The sequence below is a fragment of the Carlito syrichta genome, unplaced genomic scaffold (assembly GCF_000164805.1).
Source record: "Carlito syrichta isolate Samal-C Ts95f unplaced genomic scaffold, Tarsius_syrichta-2.0.1 Scaffold303375, whole genome shotgun sequence".
NCBI lineage: Eukaryota > Metazoa > Chordata > Mammalia > Primates > Tarsiidae > Carlito > Carlito syrichta.
The window spans coordinates 703,039-714,773 of record NW_007247471.1 but is presented as its reverse complement, the minus strand read 5'-3'; the positions used below and the strand labels follow the sequence as shown (position 1 = coordinate 714,773).

The window sequence follows — 11,735 nt, the reverse complement described above, 5'->3', positions numbered from 1 at the left end:
AGCCGGAATTACAGGCATGCGCTACCACGCCCGGCTGATTTTTTTGATTTATTGTAGAGATGAGGTCTCGCTGCCCAGGCGGTCTCGAACCCGTGGGCACAGGCAATCCACTCACCTCAGCCTCCCAAAGGTGCGGGATTACAGGCTGAGCCACCGAACCCGGCTACGATGATTATTTTTATGTGCCCACTCAGCTGGGCCCCAGGGTCCCGGGCATTTGGTCACACATTATTTTGGGTGTGTCTCTGGGGTGATTCTGGATGATACGAACAAACATCTGAGTTGTTCGACTGCCAAAGCCGTTGCCCTTCCCAGTGTGGGTGGGCCCCGTCCAACTCGCTGAAGGTCTGAGTAGAGCAGGGTGCTAAGAAGGAACACCCCTCTCCGACCACCTTTGGCTGGGACTTGGTTTTTCCTGGTATCAGACTCTAACAGAAAGCATAGCTCTTTCTGCGTCTCTGGCAAGACCACCACAGAGTGTGGGACTGGTCAGAATGTGGGACTGGTCGCATGAGACCCTTTCTTATCATCTCTTTGTATATAAACCTTTATGGACTCTGACAAAACGCATATACACTTTATATAGAAACACTGGGTGATTGTACCCTTGGGTGAACACCATAGTGTGCGCTTACACGCACCTGGATGGTCTAACCTACTGCACACCTAGGCTATATGGTCTTTTGCCCATGCTCCTAGGCTACAAACCTGTACCGCGTGTGACTATCCTGAATCTTTAGGCAGCTACAACCCAATAGTAAGGATTTGTGCATGTAAACATAGAAAGGGCACAGCAAAACACAGTCTCATGATCTTACAGGACCACCATCGGGTATGTGATCTGTCCGTGATGGAAATGTTTCACGGCATGTGACTGTGTACAAACACACACACACACACACACACACACACACACACACACACACACACACGCACACACATGATTGGGTCTGTTTCTCCAGGGAGCCATGACTAGTAGACTGCCTTTGATCTGGCTTTTGACTGCATACTTACATTCCCTCTCTGTCCTCCCTTAAGCAAACCAGGTCCCTACCCATCCTTCAAGACTGAACTCATCAGAATCATGTCCAGGGGCCTGTCCCAGGGCCCCCAGCCCTCCATGCTTCCACATCCTTGTCATGGGGCTTGTAGTTGTGTGCACCTTGCAGTGTGTGGTGTGGGTGTCTCTCTGTGTGTCTGCAGCACTGCATTCCCTTGCGAGCAGGGGACTTCTGAACCCACATCCTCCCCCCATCTTGGAGCACTGGAAGACTCACAACTTATCCATGAACTTAGCTGAAAAGAGTACATGGAGGACAGTGCTGGGGCCCTTTCCACGAGGATGGGATTCAAGGTCGCCGTGGTGTGATGTTCCAACAGGGGTGACAGCCATCAGGCTGTGACATTGCCTGGCACAGGCCTGGGGTTTCATGCCCCACCCAAACACCCTCTAGCATGTTCCATGGCAGCAGGATCACAGGACATTAATAAAATCAATTATTGGATAAAAATCTCTGGTCTCCAAAGCTTCATTTTATGCTATTAGCAGGAGACTGCTGTTTCCTAAGGAGATAACAGAGAGGGAGATCAATTACCGGATAAGCTCACGGTGGTGCCCAGGTGAACATGCAGCTTGGTTAGCAGCCCCTCCCTCAGACCTGTTGCAGCCAAGTGCCCACACCACTGTCTGCTGGACCTGCCCTGGGCCCTCCAGGCCAGTCCCCACGTGCAGGAAGAGCATCTGCTGGGGACAGGACAGGCAGCTCCCAGCTCAGGCCCCTTGACAGTCAGCTTGTGACACTTGCACTTGCATGACCATTGAGGTCATAACCCACGAGTGAGCGTCACATCCTCAGGGATGACGTCATCCCTGGGTCACCAGCCCCCATGCTCCAGGTGAGAACCTGATCAGCTGATCAGGACCCAAGGCTCATCCTAGAGATGCCGCGTCCTGGGGTTTGGATACAAACTGACCCTTCCCCAGGGCTGAGAGTGCTAACATGCACTGGGCAGTGGCCACCCAATGAGTGTCCACCTGGCCAAGGGGAGGCCCAAGCCTTCTGCTGGCGTGGGAATAGTCCGTGGAGCTGGTATGGGACCAGGCATCCGGGGCTCTGGCCGGGAGGCACTGCTGGCTCTGCCGGGCTCTGCCCCTCCTCCGTGTGGCCTCAGGCATGCTGGTGACCTTGCTGAGTCTCGTCTTCTCCACCCAGCACAGTGCAGGAAGAGCATCTGGGTTTGGGTGAGAATGAACCGAGATCAGAACTCAGAAATTGCCATCCACCTCCTAAAGTGCCCATCCACACCCGACGAGGGGTATCTCACTCCTCCATTGATGCCTCTTAAAAACAGTCAGATTCCTGGGAGGAAGGAAGAAAGGAACAGACAGGCATCTAATAGACATGACCTTCCTGTCACAGCCTTTCCTGCAGCAGGAGAAGGGGGCTGTGGTTTGTATCCACTCGGTGACAGCTACAGGGCAGCGCTTTAGGCCAGATGTTCTCAAATTGCCCTGGAGAGGTGGTCTCTGGGGTCGGGATACAAAAACCCAAGCCCCACACTGCCATTTCCTAACAGGGGTCTTGGGCAGGGCACCCGCCTACAGAGCCTGCCCGTTTGCATAATGGGAGTGTATACAGGGTCCACCTCACAGACTTGCTGAGACCCCGTGAAATGGTGTGAGCCGGGGTCCGAGGACAGTGCCCAGGACACGGCACCTGGTGTCTGTGTCCAGTGCTCAGGAGATGGTGGCAGTTGTCCTTGTCATCATTCTGCTTGTCATGATGGCTGCTGATGGTTTTGCTACTGGGGGTTCTGACCCTGTTTTGGGTTGAGCCTCATTGGCCTCTGGGTTGGGTTCGGACAGTCCGACGGGGACCAGTGGGGCTGCAGCTGTTCTCACAGACTTCCCGTTCCTGTCGCCCTGTCACACAGCCTTCGGACACCGACTGGGAGGACCTGTGGGACCAGTTTGCTGAGCGACGGTATCTGAATGCCAAAAAGTGGCGTGTCGGGGATGACCCCTATAAGCTGTACGCCTTCAACCAGCGGGAGAGCGAACGGATCTCCAGCAACCGGGCCGTCCCGGACACTCGCCATCTGAGGTACCTCCCTCTGCTGTGACCCCTGCCCCTCCTGGCGGCCATGACAGGTCAGCAGCGGGCTTGACTTGGGCCCACCGCGTGCCAAGGGTTGGGGCAGGTGGACCGTTTTCTGACATTGAAGGGATTAGGACATGGTGACTTGCCTTGCCAATGCTGCTTCCTGCTCTGTGCTGACCGCCATCCCAAAGCGATGGCCTCCTGCACCTGTACCCCCTGACCCATGGACATCCCAGGGGACACTTGCCGTGAACACGGGGCACATCTACAACCCCGCAAGGCCCGCTTTTCCCTGGTAGATTCCTGTGGTCTGGCTTCCGGCGTGGGGGAGGGGCGGGGTGAGCAGACTGTGAGGAAGCCGGGTGGTGGTCTCCTTTGCCACCGGAGAGACCCTTCCTGCACCAGCCCTTGCATATTTTGCTACATGAGAAGAGAAGCCAGTGGGGCTCCCTACTCACAGACTCTGTCTTGCCAGTCCCCAATCAGTCCACACCTCCAGCAGTTGCAGGTATCAGGCCATGTGGAAAGGTTGATTTTGGCGGGAGGTGGGCACAACATCAAGAAGCATACCAGATCTCAAATCAGTCAAAGTGGGGACCAAAGGGAGGCCCAGACTTGACCTGTACAATGCCCACTTGTATACCTAATCCTGAATTGTATCTCACATCTTTAAAATAAAATATTAAACAAATTTTAAAAAAAAAGAAAGCTTGATTTCCCGGCAAAAGAGGCATCATGAAGTCAGTCGGCCTCATGACCAACCCTTTCTAGAGTCACAGCAGTCAACCTTATGCTTTCAGGTGAGTGGGTCAGTCTCAGACCCTGCTCCTCCCCCCCAGCCTCCTGGCCTCCACGCTGGGGGCCCAGAGGTGCCTAAGCCCTGTGTGTATGTCTCCTATCTGCTGTAGAAAATTGACTTTGCATGGGTCCTGAATGGCAGACTAGCATGCCAAAGGCAGAGGGCTTGAAGGCCCTGCAGAACCAAGAGGCTGCGGTAGGAGCCTTGGCTTCTAAACTGTCTATATTGCTTTGGGCCTATGGGGACCCACACTGTGGTCCCTGGGATTTATGAGCAGAGGAGAAAGGATTTTCATGACTTCTAAGGGTGATGACTCTGTGGTTCTTAATTTGGTGCCGTGTGAGGGGTAGTAGACTCAGTTTCTCCAACAAGGCTACACAACTCAGAACCCCTGTCTTCCATAGCATGTGTCCTACAGAGGGTCAGCCGGGCATGGATGATCACTGTTGTCACTACAAGAAGCTGGGGCCTTGGTTTCCCCATGTGCACAAGGCAGGTGAACTAGGTGATATCATGGCTTCTTCTAACTCTGCCAGTCTGCGATTTATCTCCCCTGGAGGCCCCTACAGCTGGAGACGCAGGGCGTGGACACTACCTGCTGCCTCCAGTTGGCCTGGAAGCTTCTTAAAGTCACGTCGGTTCCCCAGCAAGCACCCTGCTCCTTGGCAGCTGAGAGAATTGAATTCAGATATGTTTGTTGAATTTCCCTAAGCAGAAACCACAAAGAGAAGAGAGGGGAAGAGGGAGGAGACAGAGTCTACGAGGCCCCACTGGACCTCAGATGGGTGATTCCTCCCCTGTCCTAAATGCAAAGGCCGAGGTTCTCCCAAGGGACACAGGAACGCCTCTGGGCGGGGGAGGTCACTGGTGTATCCGGGTTGGAGCCCTCCAAGGACACCTGTGACTGCTCCCACTGGCAGAAAGGAGGCACCAAGGGGCTCACTGAGCAGGCGTGTCCTCGGAGCACCCTGACTTCTGCACGCACCCTCTTCTACGAGGTAGAGGCAGAAGCGAAAGTTAGCTGTAGGCCAGACATGGGCGGTGACAGCTGCTGAATGTCCTGCTCCCGAGAAGCCTAATCACCCGGTCCAGTTCCAGGCTTTGCACCCTGCCCCATGTGTCCCATCTGCTGAGAAAGTATCATCTGCTGGCATTGCAGCAAGAAAGGAGAGGATGTAGACAGAATTTAGACACCCTCTGGGAAGACAAAAAGGGGCAGAGTGCCAGCCATATGGCTGCCTCAGGCTCCAACCCTGCTCTGCAGGAGCTGGGATCGCGTTACTCTGAGGATTCCAGGCTTCTGGAACCGGCTCTGGGAAAAGAGGAAAGGTTGGGGTCTGAGGAGAGGCCAGGCACAGGGACCACAGCCCTCGGGGGTATGGGGCACCCACCGTGTGCTCAGCCTCAGGCCAGCACTGTGGAGGCCACCGATGGGATCAGCGTCTCCAGGCCACATGTGGCCACCAGCCTGGTGTTGCCCTGGTGGTGATGAGAATGGCCAGCAAGGCCTAGTTCTTCCTTGAGTGGGGCCCTGTTGGCTGGTGACTTTCCCCCTCCCAGCCCTTGGTTCTCAGGGAGACCCCAGCCATGGGGCTACGAACCGCCAGCAAGGCCCTTTAATCCTGTGATCCTGAGCTCCCTGCTGTGTCCTGAATGGATCCTCTATAGGGCTCTGGGGCTTCCTTGGGGGCCCTGCCTTCTCCGCTGAACTAGCTAGTGGGGCCGGTCCCCTGCCTGCTGTAAACCCGGATTCTGGGCAGGACAATACTGTTTCGAAAAGTTGTGTGCACTGCAGGACATTGAGTTGCGCCTCTGGCCTCTACCTACTGGATGCCAGAAGCACAGCCCCCACGTATGGCAACCCAAAACATCCCCAGACATTGTCACCGAGGCTCACCACTATGAATCCAGCCCTGCTTCTTACCTGAGTTCTCAAAACCGAAACCAAACATGCACTGTCAACCCATCACCAGCAACAGGACGAGCTCACGCCTCCTCCCTGGAGCAGGGTCAAGCAGGAGGACAGTGCAGCCCAGGGTGGAGGGCCTGATTTGGGTCAGGTTACCCTGTCGCCAACCCAGGCTGTGCTGCCAGCTAGCTGGGAGCTTAGGCCTGTGGTCTGGCTTCTCTGTTTCTCAGTTTCCTCTTTTGGAAAATAGGATTAAAAAATAATAATCCCTGGCCAGGCACAGTGGCTCACACCTGTAATCCCAGCACTTTTGGGAAGCTGAGGTGGGAGGATCCCATGAGCCCAGGAGTTTGAGACCAGCCTGGGCAACATAGCAAGACCTCGTGTCTACAAAAAAAAAAAAAAATTTAGCCAGGTGCGGTGGCATGCACCGTTAGTTCTAGCTACTTGGGAGTCTGAAATGGGAGGAATACCTGAGTCCAGGAGGTCGAGACGGTGGTGAGCCAGAATCGTGCCATTGCACTCCAACCTGGGCGACAAAGAGAGAACTGACAGAAAAAAGAAAAAGAAAAAGACCCTACCTAATACAGTTGTGTGTGTGAGCGTGTGTGTGTGTGTGTGTGTATGTGTGTGTATGTGTGTGTGTGTGTGTTCTTTTTTTCTCTTTTTGAGTTGGAGCCTCACTGTTGCCCAGGCTGGAGTGCAGTGGCAGATTGATGGTCACCACAGCCTTAACCTCCTGGGCTCAGGCGACCCCTCCAACTCAGCCTTCCAAATAACTGGGACTACAGACATGCACCACCACACCCAGCTAATTTTTTATTGTAGAGACGAAGTCTTGTCATATTGCCTAGGCTGGTCTTGAATCTGTGGACTCAGGCAATCCTCTCGTCTCTGTCTCCCAAAGTGCTAGGATTACAGGAGTGAGCCTCTACATCCAGGCTAGTTCAGTTTTTATAAGGTTCAAGTAAGATATATGTACAGTGTAACTAACCCGTAGTAAATATTTTGGGCATTTCAGTTGTTGCTCTAACAACAGGGTGTATGTACAGGTTGACCCCGCAGGCCTATAGCAAGGTCTCTGCCAGAAAGCTGAAATCTTTGCTCAGGCGAGAGATGCAACCAAACCCCAAACTGAGGAAACACCTGCATCCTGAGTGCCAGGAAGGGGGCCTCAAGGTCACTATGTGACCAGTGTGGTGAGGGGACAGAGAACAGAGGTGGATTTTAAGATCAGGCTCAGGTCCAGGGACATGGGAGCGAGTGGTGTGGGGTGTTGGTCTTCAGTACTGGTCTTAGTGCCTCTCAGTCCAGGGTTCTTACCCAAATCCCTTGGAGAGTTGTTTTAATGATGCTGCCCAGGCTCCAACCAGTAGAAGTGTTTTTTCCCCCCCTGGGCTCCCCAAGGGATTCTGGGTCCCACAGCTCCAGGTAAGCACTTCTTGAGCTGAAACAGGCCAACAGGCAGATCACCTGAGGATGTCGTTAAACTCTGACTCAGGGAGTCTGGGTGGGCCCGAGACTCTGCATTTCTGACAAGCTCCTGGGTGATGCCAGCACCGCTGTCCTGGGTCATCCTTTGTGTCGCCAGGGCTGAGAACAACGTTTCTCTGGGTCTGGCTCCTAAACCAGCAGACCAGCAGGGTCAGCCTCACTTGGGAGCTTGTTAGAAACACAGACTCCTGGGCTTCTCCCAGAAGCCTGGGGTGGAGTCCAGTAGCCTGCAACCTGGTGGGTGCTGCAGGTACTTCTGCTTCCTGCTCGAGTCTGGAAGCCACAGCTTGCACCCGTGGCTTGTTCCGTGGGCCAGGTGAAGGTCATGGGTGACTTGGTCCAGCTGAAAAGCTGAGGGCCTAAGGGGAGAGAAGTCCTGGAATAAGCCGCCCACTTGTCCCATGCTGCAACCTCCCCCCTCCGCCCTGGTGACATGACATCGGTCTCAGGCCCTGCGGAGACTCTGGCCTCTCGGGTCCCTTTTGCCCCTCCCTTCCCTCCCAGTTCCTTCCTCTCCAGAATCCGCATCCTGCCACCCTCCTGGCGACTGGCATCCCCCTCTACCAAGAAGCCCCTGCTGTGGGGTCACTCCTGGGCCTTGGGCATTGGCCCACCCTGGACTGCTGGTTCCCCAGAGGCAGTCGGCCCCTACAATGTAGGCTTTTGTGTTCCCATGATGCCTTGCAGCTGAGGTCCTTCTGGCTATGTCATCACCACCTGCAGGGAGAGTGACATGCTGAGCATCTCCAACAGGGACTCGATAGATGTCAAACCATGATAGGAAGAATAAGCCAGGAAGGACAGTCTTCCATGCAGAGGGGAAAGGGGAGCTGAAAGAAGCCCTCTTCTTGTCACCCCTGCATCCTCAGGGGGCTCACAGGTGTCAGGAGAACAGACCAGAGTCAAAGGAAAAAGGCCGTTCCCTTAAAGAGTCCTCATTACTGGAAAGAGTGAGGAAATGGCACATGGGAGGGGTCCGAGCTTATTCAATTTGCTTTCAATTTTCTCGGCATAGTAATTGGATTCTGATTTATAGGACGCGTTTGGACGGTGCCTGAAACAGGGCGCTATTAACTGCGCATTAGCATGGCCAGGAGGATGGGCTTGGGGGGACTGCCGGGATCTGGAAGTGCCGTGGCAGGAGACACAGGTGGGTGCGGGGAAGGCATAGACACTCACCCGCAGGCCACTGTGTTACTGGTGTTGTGGGTATGGACCCCTGACAGGCAAGCCATGCGGGCACCGTGTAGCCTGGGCTCAGTTTCTCTATGTGGAATGGAGCCGGGCTCTGCCCATGGAGCCCACGGTATTTTGTGCAAGGCGGGAGGTCTGTCTGGAGTGTGGGCAGCTGGGGGGAGGGGTGGACGGAGCTAAGACGGGTGGGCCTTGAGCTCCCTTTTGAGGGGTTGACAGTGCCTATGGGGCGGGCAGGGAGGGATGCCATACCCAGGGTGGCTCAGAAAGACGCTTCTCCCACTCCCAGGGGTGTCCTGCCCCTCAGTGTCTGGGTTGCAGCCTTTGCCCTGCCCTCATGAGTACGTGAATTTTCACTGGAGACGGAAGCCTATGTAGTTAGGCCTGCAGACACACCATGGTCTAGTCCCCTCATCTCCAGGCTCTGGACAGGTGAGAGGGGTGGGAATAGGTGCCTGCAGTGGCCTGAAGCACCTCCCCATCTCCCTCTCTCATCTCCTCATCTACGAAATCAGCATGTCCAACTAGACAGCACCAACCCTTTGTGTTCCTTGAGTGACCACACACTTATAGAGAAATTCATTCTTCTGTGGTTGGTCTCCCATTGTAGACTTACACATGTATCCACCTGCCCCACCCAGCTCAGCTGAACCAGATGGGGGCTAGGGACCTCCTAGCTCCAATTCCCCCCAAGGCCAACAGTTTTTAACCTTTTCTTTTAAGAGACAGAGTCTCGCTCTGTAGCCCAGGCTGGAGTGAGCATAGTGATCACCCCACTGCAACCTTGAACTCCTGGGCTCAAGTGATCCTTCCACCTCAACCTCCCAAGTAGTTGGGACTACAGGTGTGTGCCACCACACTTGGCTAATATTTTTATTTTTTGTAGAGATGAGGTTTTGCAATGTTGGCCTGGTCTGGTCTCAAGCTTCTGGCTTTGAGTGATCCTCCCACTTTGGCCTCCCAAAATGCTGAGATTGCCAGGCATGAGCCACTGTGCGTAACTGAGGCGGATAGTTCTGTTAACATGCATGACAACTTTAATTTCCAGGTCCCTGAGGTCACAAGAATGGATAAGACATGACTCCGTGTATCGGAGTGGGTGGTAGGTGATGTGTTACAAATAACGATTTCAATGTAAGGAGGAGATGACATCTAGCTGGACTGAGTTCGAGAAGATTTCCCAAAGGAGTTCTGCCGTTTATACATGTAGAGCATTGACTGGATCAGCAAATAGTCCCATTTTCCAGCTGTCCCACCCCCACCCTGTCACCACATTCTGGTGACAAGAGCTGGATTTGCCATTACCCAAGTAGTACATAAAACATGTCAGGTCAGCAGCTGGAAATGGAGACACACCCTCCAGGAGGGAGAATCTTTGGATACAGCAAATGTGACTTCTACTCTTGCCTACTGTTGCCTCTGCTGGGGTGACTTGGACCTCAGGGGACATTTGGCGGGGTGCACGGGGGCCCTGGGCTGGGCAGAGTCATACCCGGGGAAGCCTCTGCGGTCACCTCCGCCTGGCACGGCCTCTCTGCTGGTCCCTGTGGCGCCTTCCCTCAGCCTCTGTCCAGTGTGGAGCTGAATGGCCCCGACAGTGTGGTGCCCACCACTCGCCTGCAGGGAAAATTCCCCACTTTGATGCAACTCACCGGGAAGACATTTTTCCCTCCTGGGAAATGAAGGGGCCGTGGCTGGGTCCGGTCGCCTCTCTGCCGCACTGTATTTACGTGGGTGGAACGGCTGCCAGAGATCACCATCATTTCTCTGCTTGTACTCATCACTTAGCAGTAATAGGATAAAAATCTTCATGACTGGAACAGCTAAGCATAAAACACGTCCATCTCCCCTCGGAGTCAAGGCTGTCCCATGCGCTCGGCACGGCGTGCGCGATTCCACATCAAGGCCGAGGGGAGGGTGAGACCCGTCATAGACACTGCTTTTGCAGTTAAGCCGTGTCTGCCACACACTCTGGTCCCCGCCTCGTGCTGTTTTTTTAGCACAGGATGTGAGCCTGCTGACCGTGGCTCTGAGCATACCGCGCTCCGGGCACTCCCAAGTTTCAGGGTGCTCCGGGGAAGGGAGGGAACAACCACAAGAGTCATAGAACGTCCTGGAAGTGGCTGTGCATCAGAGCGTGTCCCCAGCCCTGGGCAGCCACCTGCAGTACCACCTGCAGGTCCTCAGTATGGGCTCTCGCCAGGCGAGGAGGACGCACGTGTCTCTGTGTCAGGGTCCTCTCCATTCCTGGTCCCCTGGTTCCGTGAGCGCTGGGCCTGTGGGTCTTTCCTGCTGCTCTTTGAGTTTCAGGGAGATTTCCCAAAGGGGCTACTCTTCTGCCTTCAAAAGCAGACCAGCACTTGCCGAGAATTGATCTGGACACAGTGCCTTGGCTCACTGTTTCTCGCACCTCATTTACTAGTGAATTCCCGCCAACCTTGACCTTGCATTGTGCATGTCACTCACTTCTGTGTGTGCTCGACACATGTGTCAAGCCTTGCGACGTGTAAAGTCTGTGTTGGGAATTAGTCGCGCTTCCCGGGAGCTCCTGGTATAACGGGAGGAAGGGGCGTGAACCTAGTCCTGAAGCGCAGATGTGGACAACATTGAGCCTCATTCTCAATTTTGGAGTTAATGCACATATTTCCTGTCTGCTGTGCTCAAGTACTCCCTCCATGCTCCCACACTGCTTCTGACTCGGGTGGTTATTTCCGACTTGGTCTTGTGGCAGAGCGCAGGAGCTAGGAGCTAGGAGCTGCCCTGTGAAAAAGAGCCCATGAGGCTGACCCATGGGGGGAGAATGGATTCCACACGGATGATGGCAGGGGCTTTTGGGAGGGGATGGCCTCTGGGCTGGTGCTGGGTGGGACTGGAGAATGGGAGGGCTTGGAAAGGGAGCTGACATTCCACATTGAGGGGACAGCATGAAGAAATATGAGGGGGTAAAAGAGCTGGGGTTTTGTAGGACTCAGCCCTGTTTACTTAGAGTGTGGGATGATGAGGGGGAGAATGTTCTGGAAGGAAGACTTGGCATCATGTTGTGGGAAGTCTTGAATTTGGGGTGAGGTGCTTCAAGTTAGTTCCGTAAACCCTGGGATGCTGTCACTTTAATACTGGGTCTGCATCCTTGTCACGGCCACCGAGGGGTGTCCAAAGTGACATACTCCTATGTGTGTGGGAGCACCTTCCAAGGGAGGGGCCAAGGTGGGGCCAAGTTAAACAGGACCAGGCAGTGGTG

At 54.5% G+C, this 11,735-nt stretch overlaps 1 protein-coding gene across 1 annotated transcript in view; it reads left to right on the top strand.

Annotated features, from left to right (window-relative positions):
• Positions 1–2,402: 2,402 nt before the first annotated feature.
• Positions 2,403–11,735, top strand: part of GALNT14 (polypeptide N-acetylgalactosaminyltransferase 14) — an 81,185-nt gene continuing 71,852 nt past the window's right edge. The window contains exons 1-2 of the mRNA XM_021712577.1: positions 2,403–2,465; positions 2,935–3,104. Of these exons, the coding sequence (XP_021568252.1) occupies positions 2,403–2,465; positions 2,935–3,104 (233 nt within the window). The remainder of the gene's footprint in view (positions 2,466–2,934; positions 3,105–11,735) is intronic.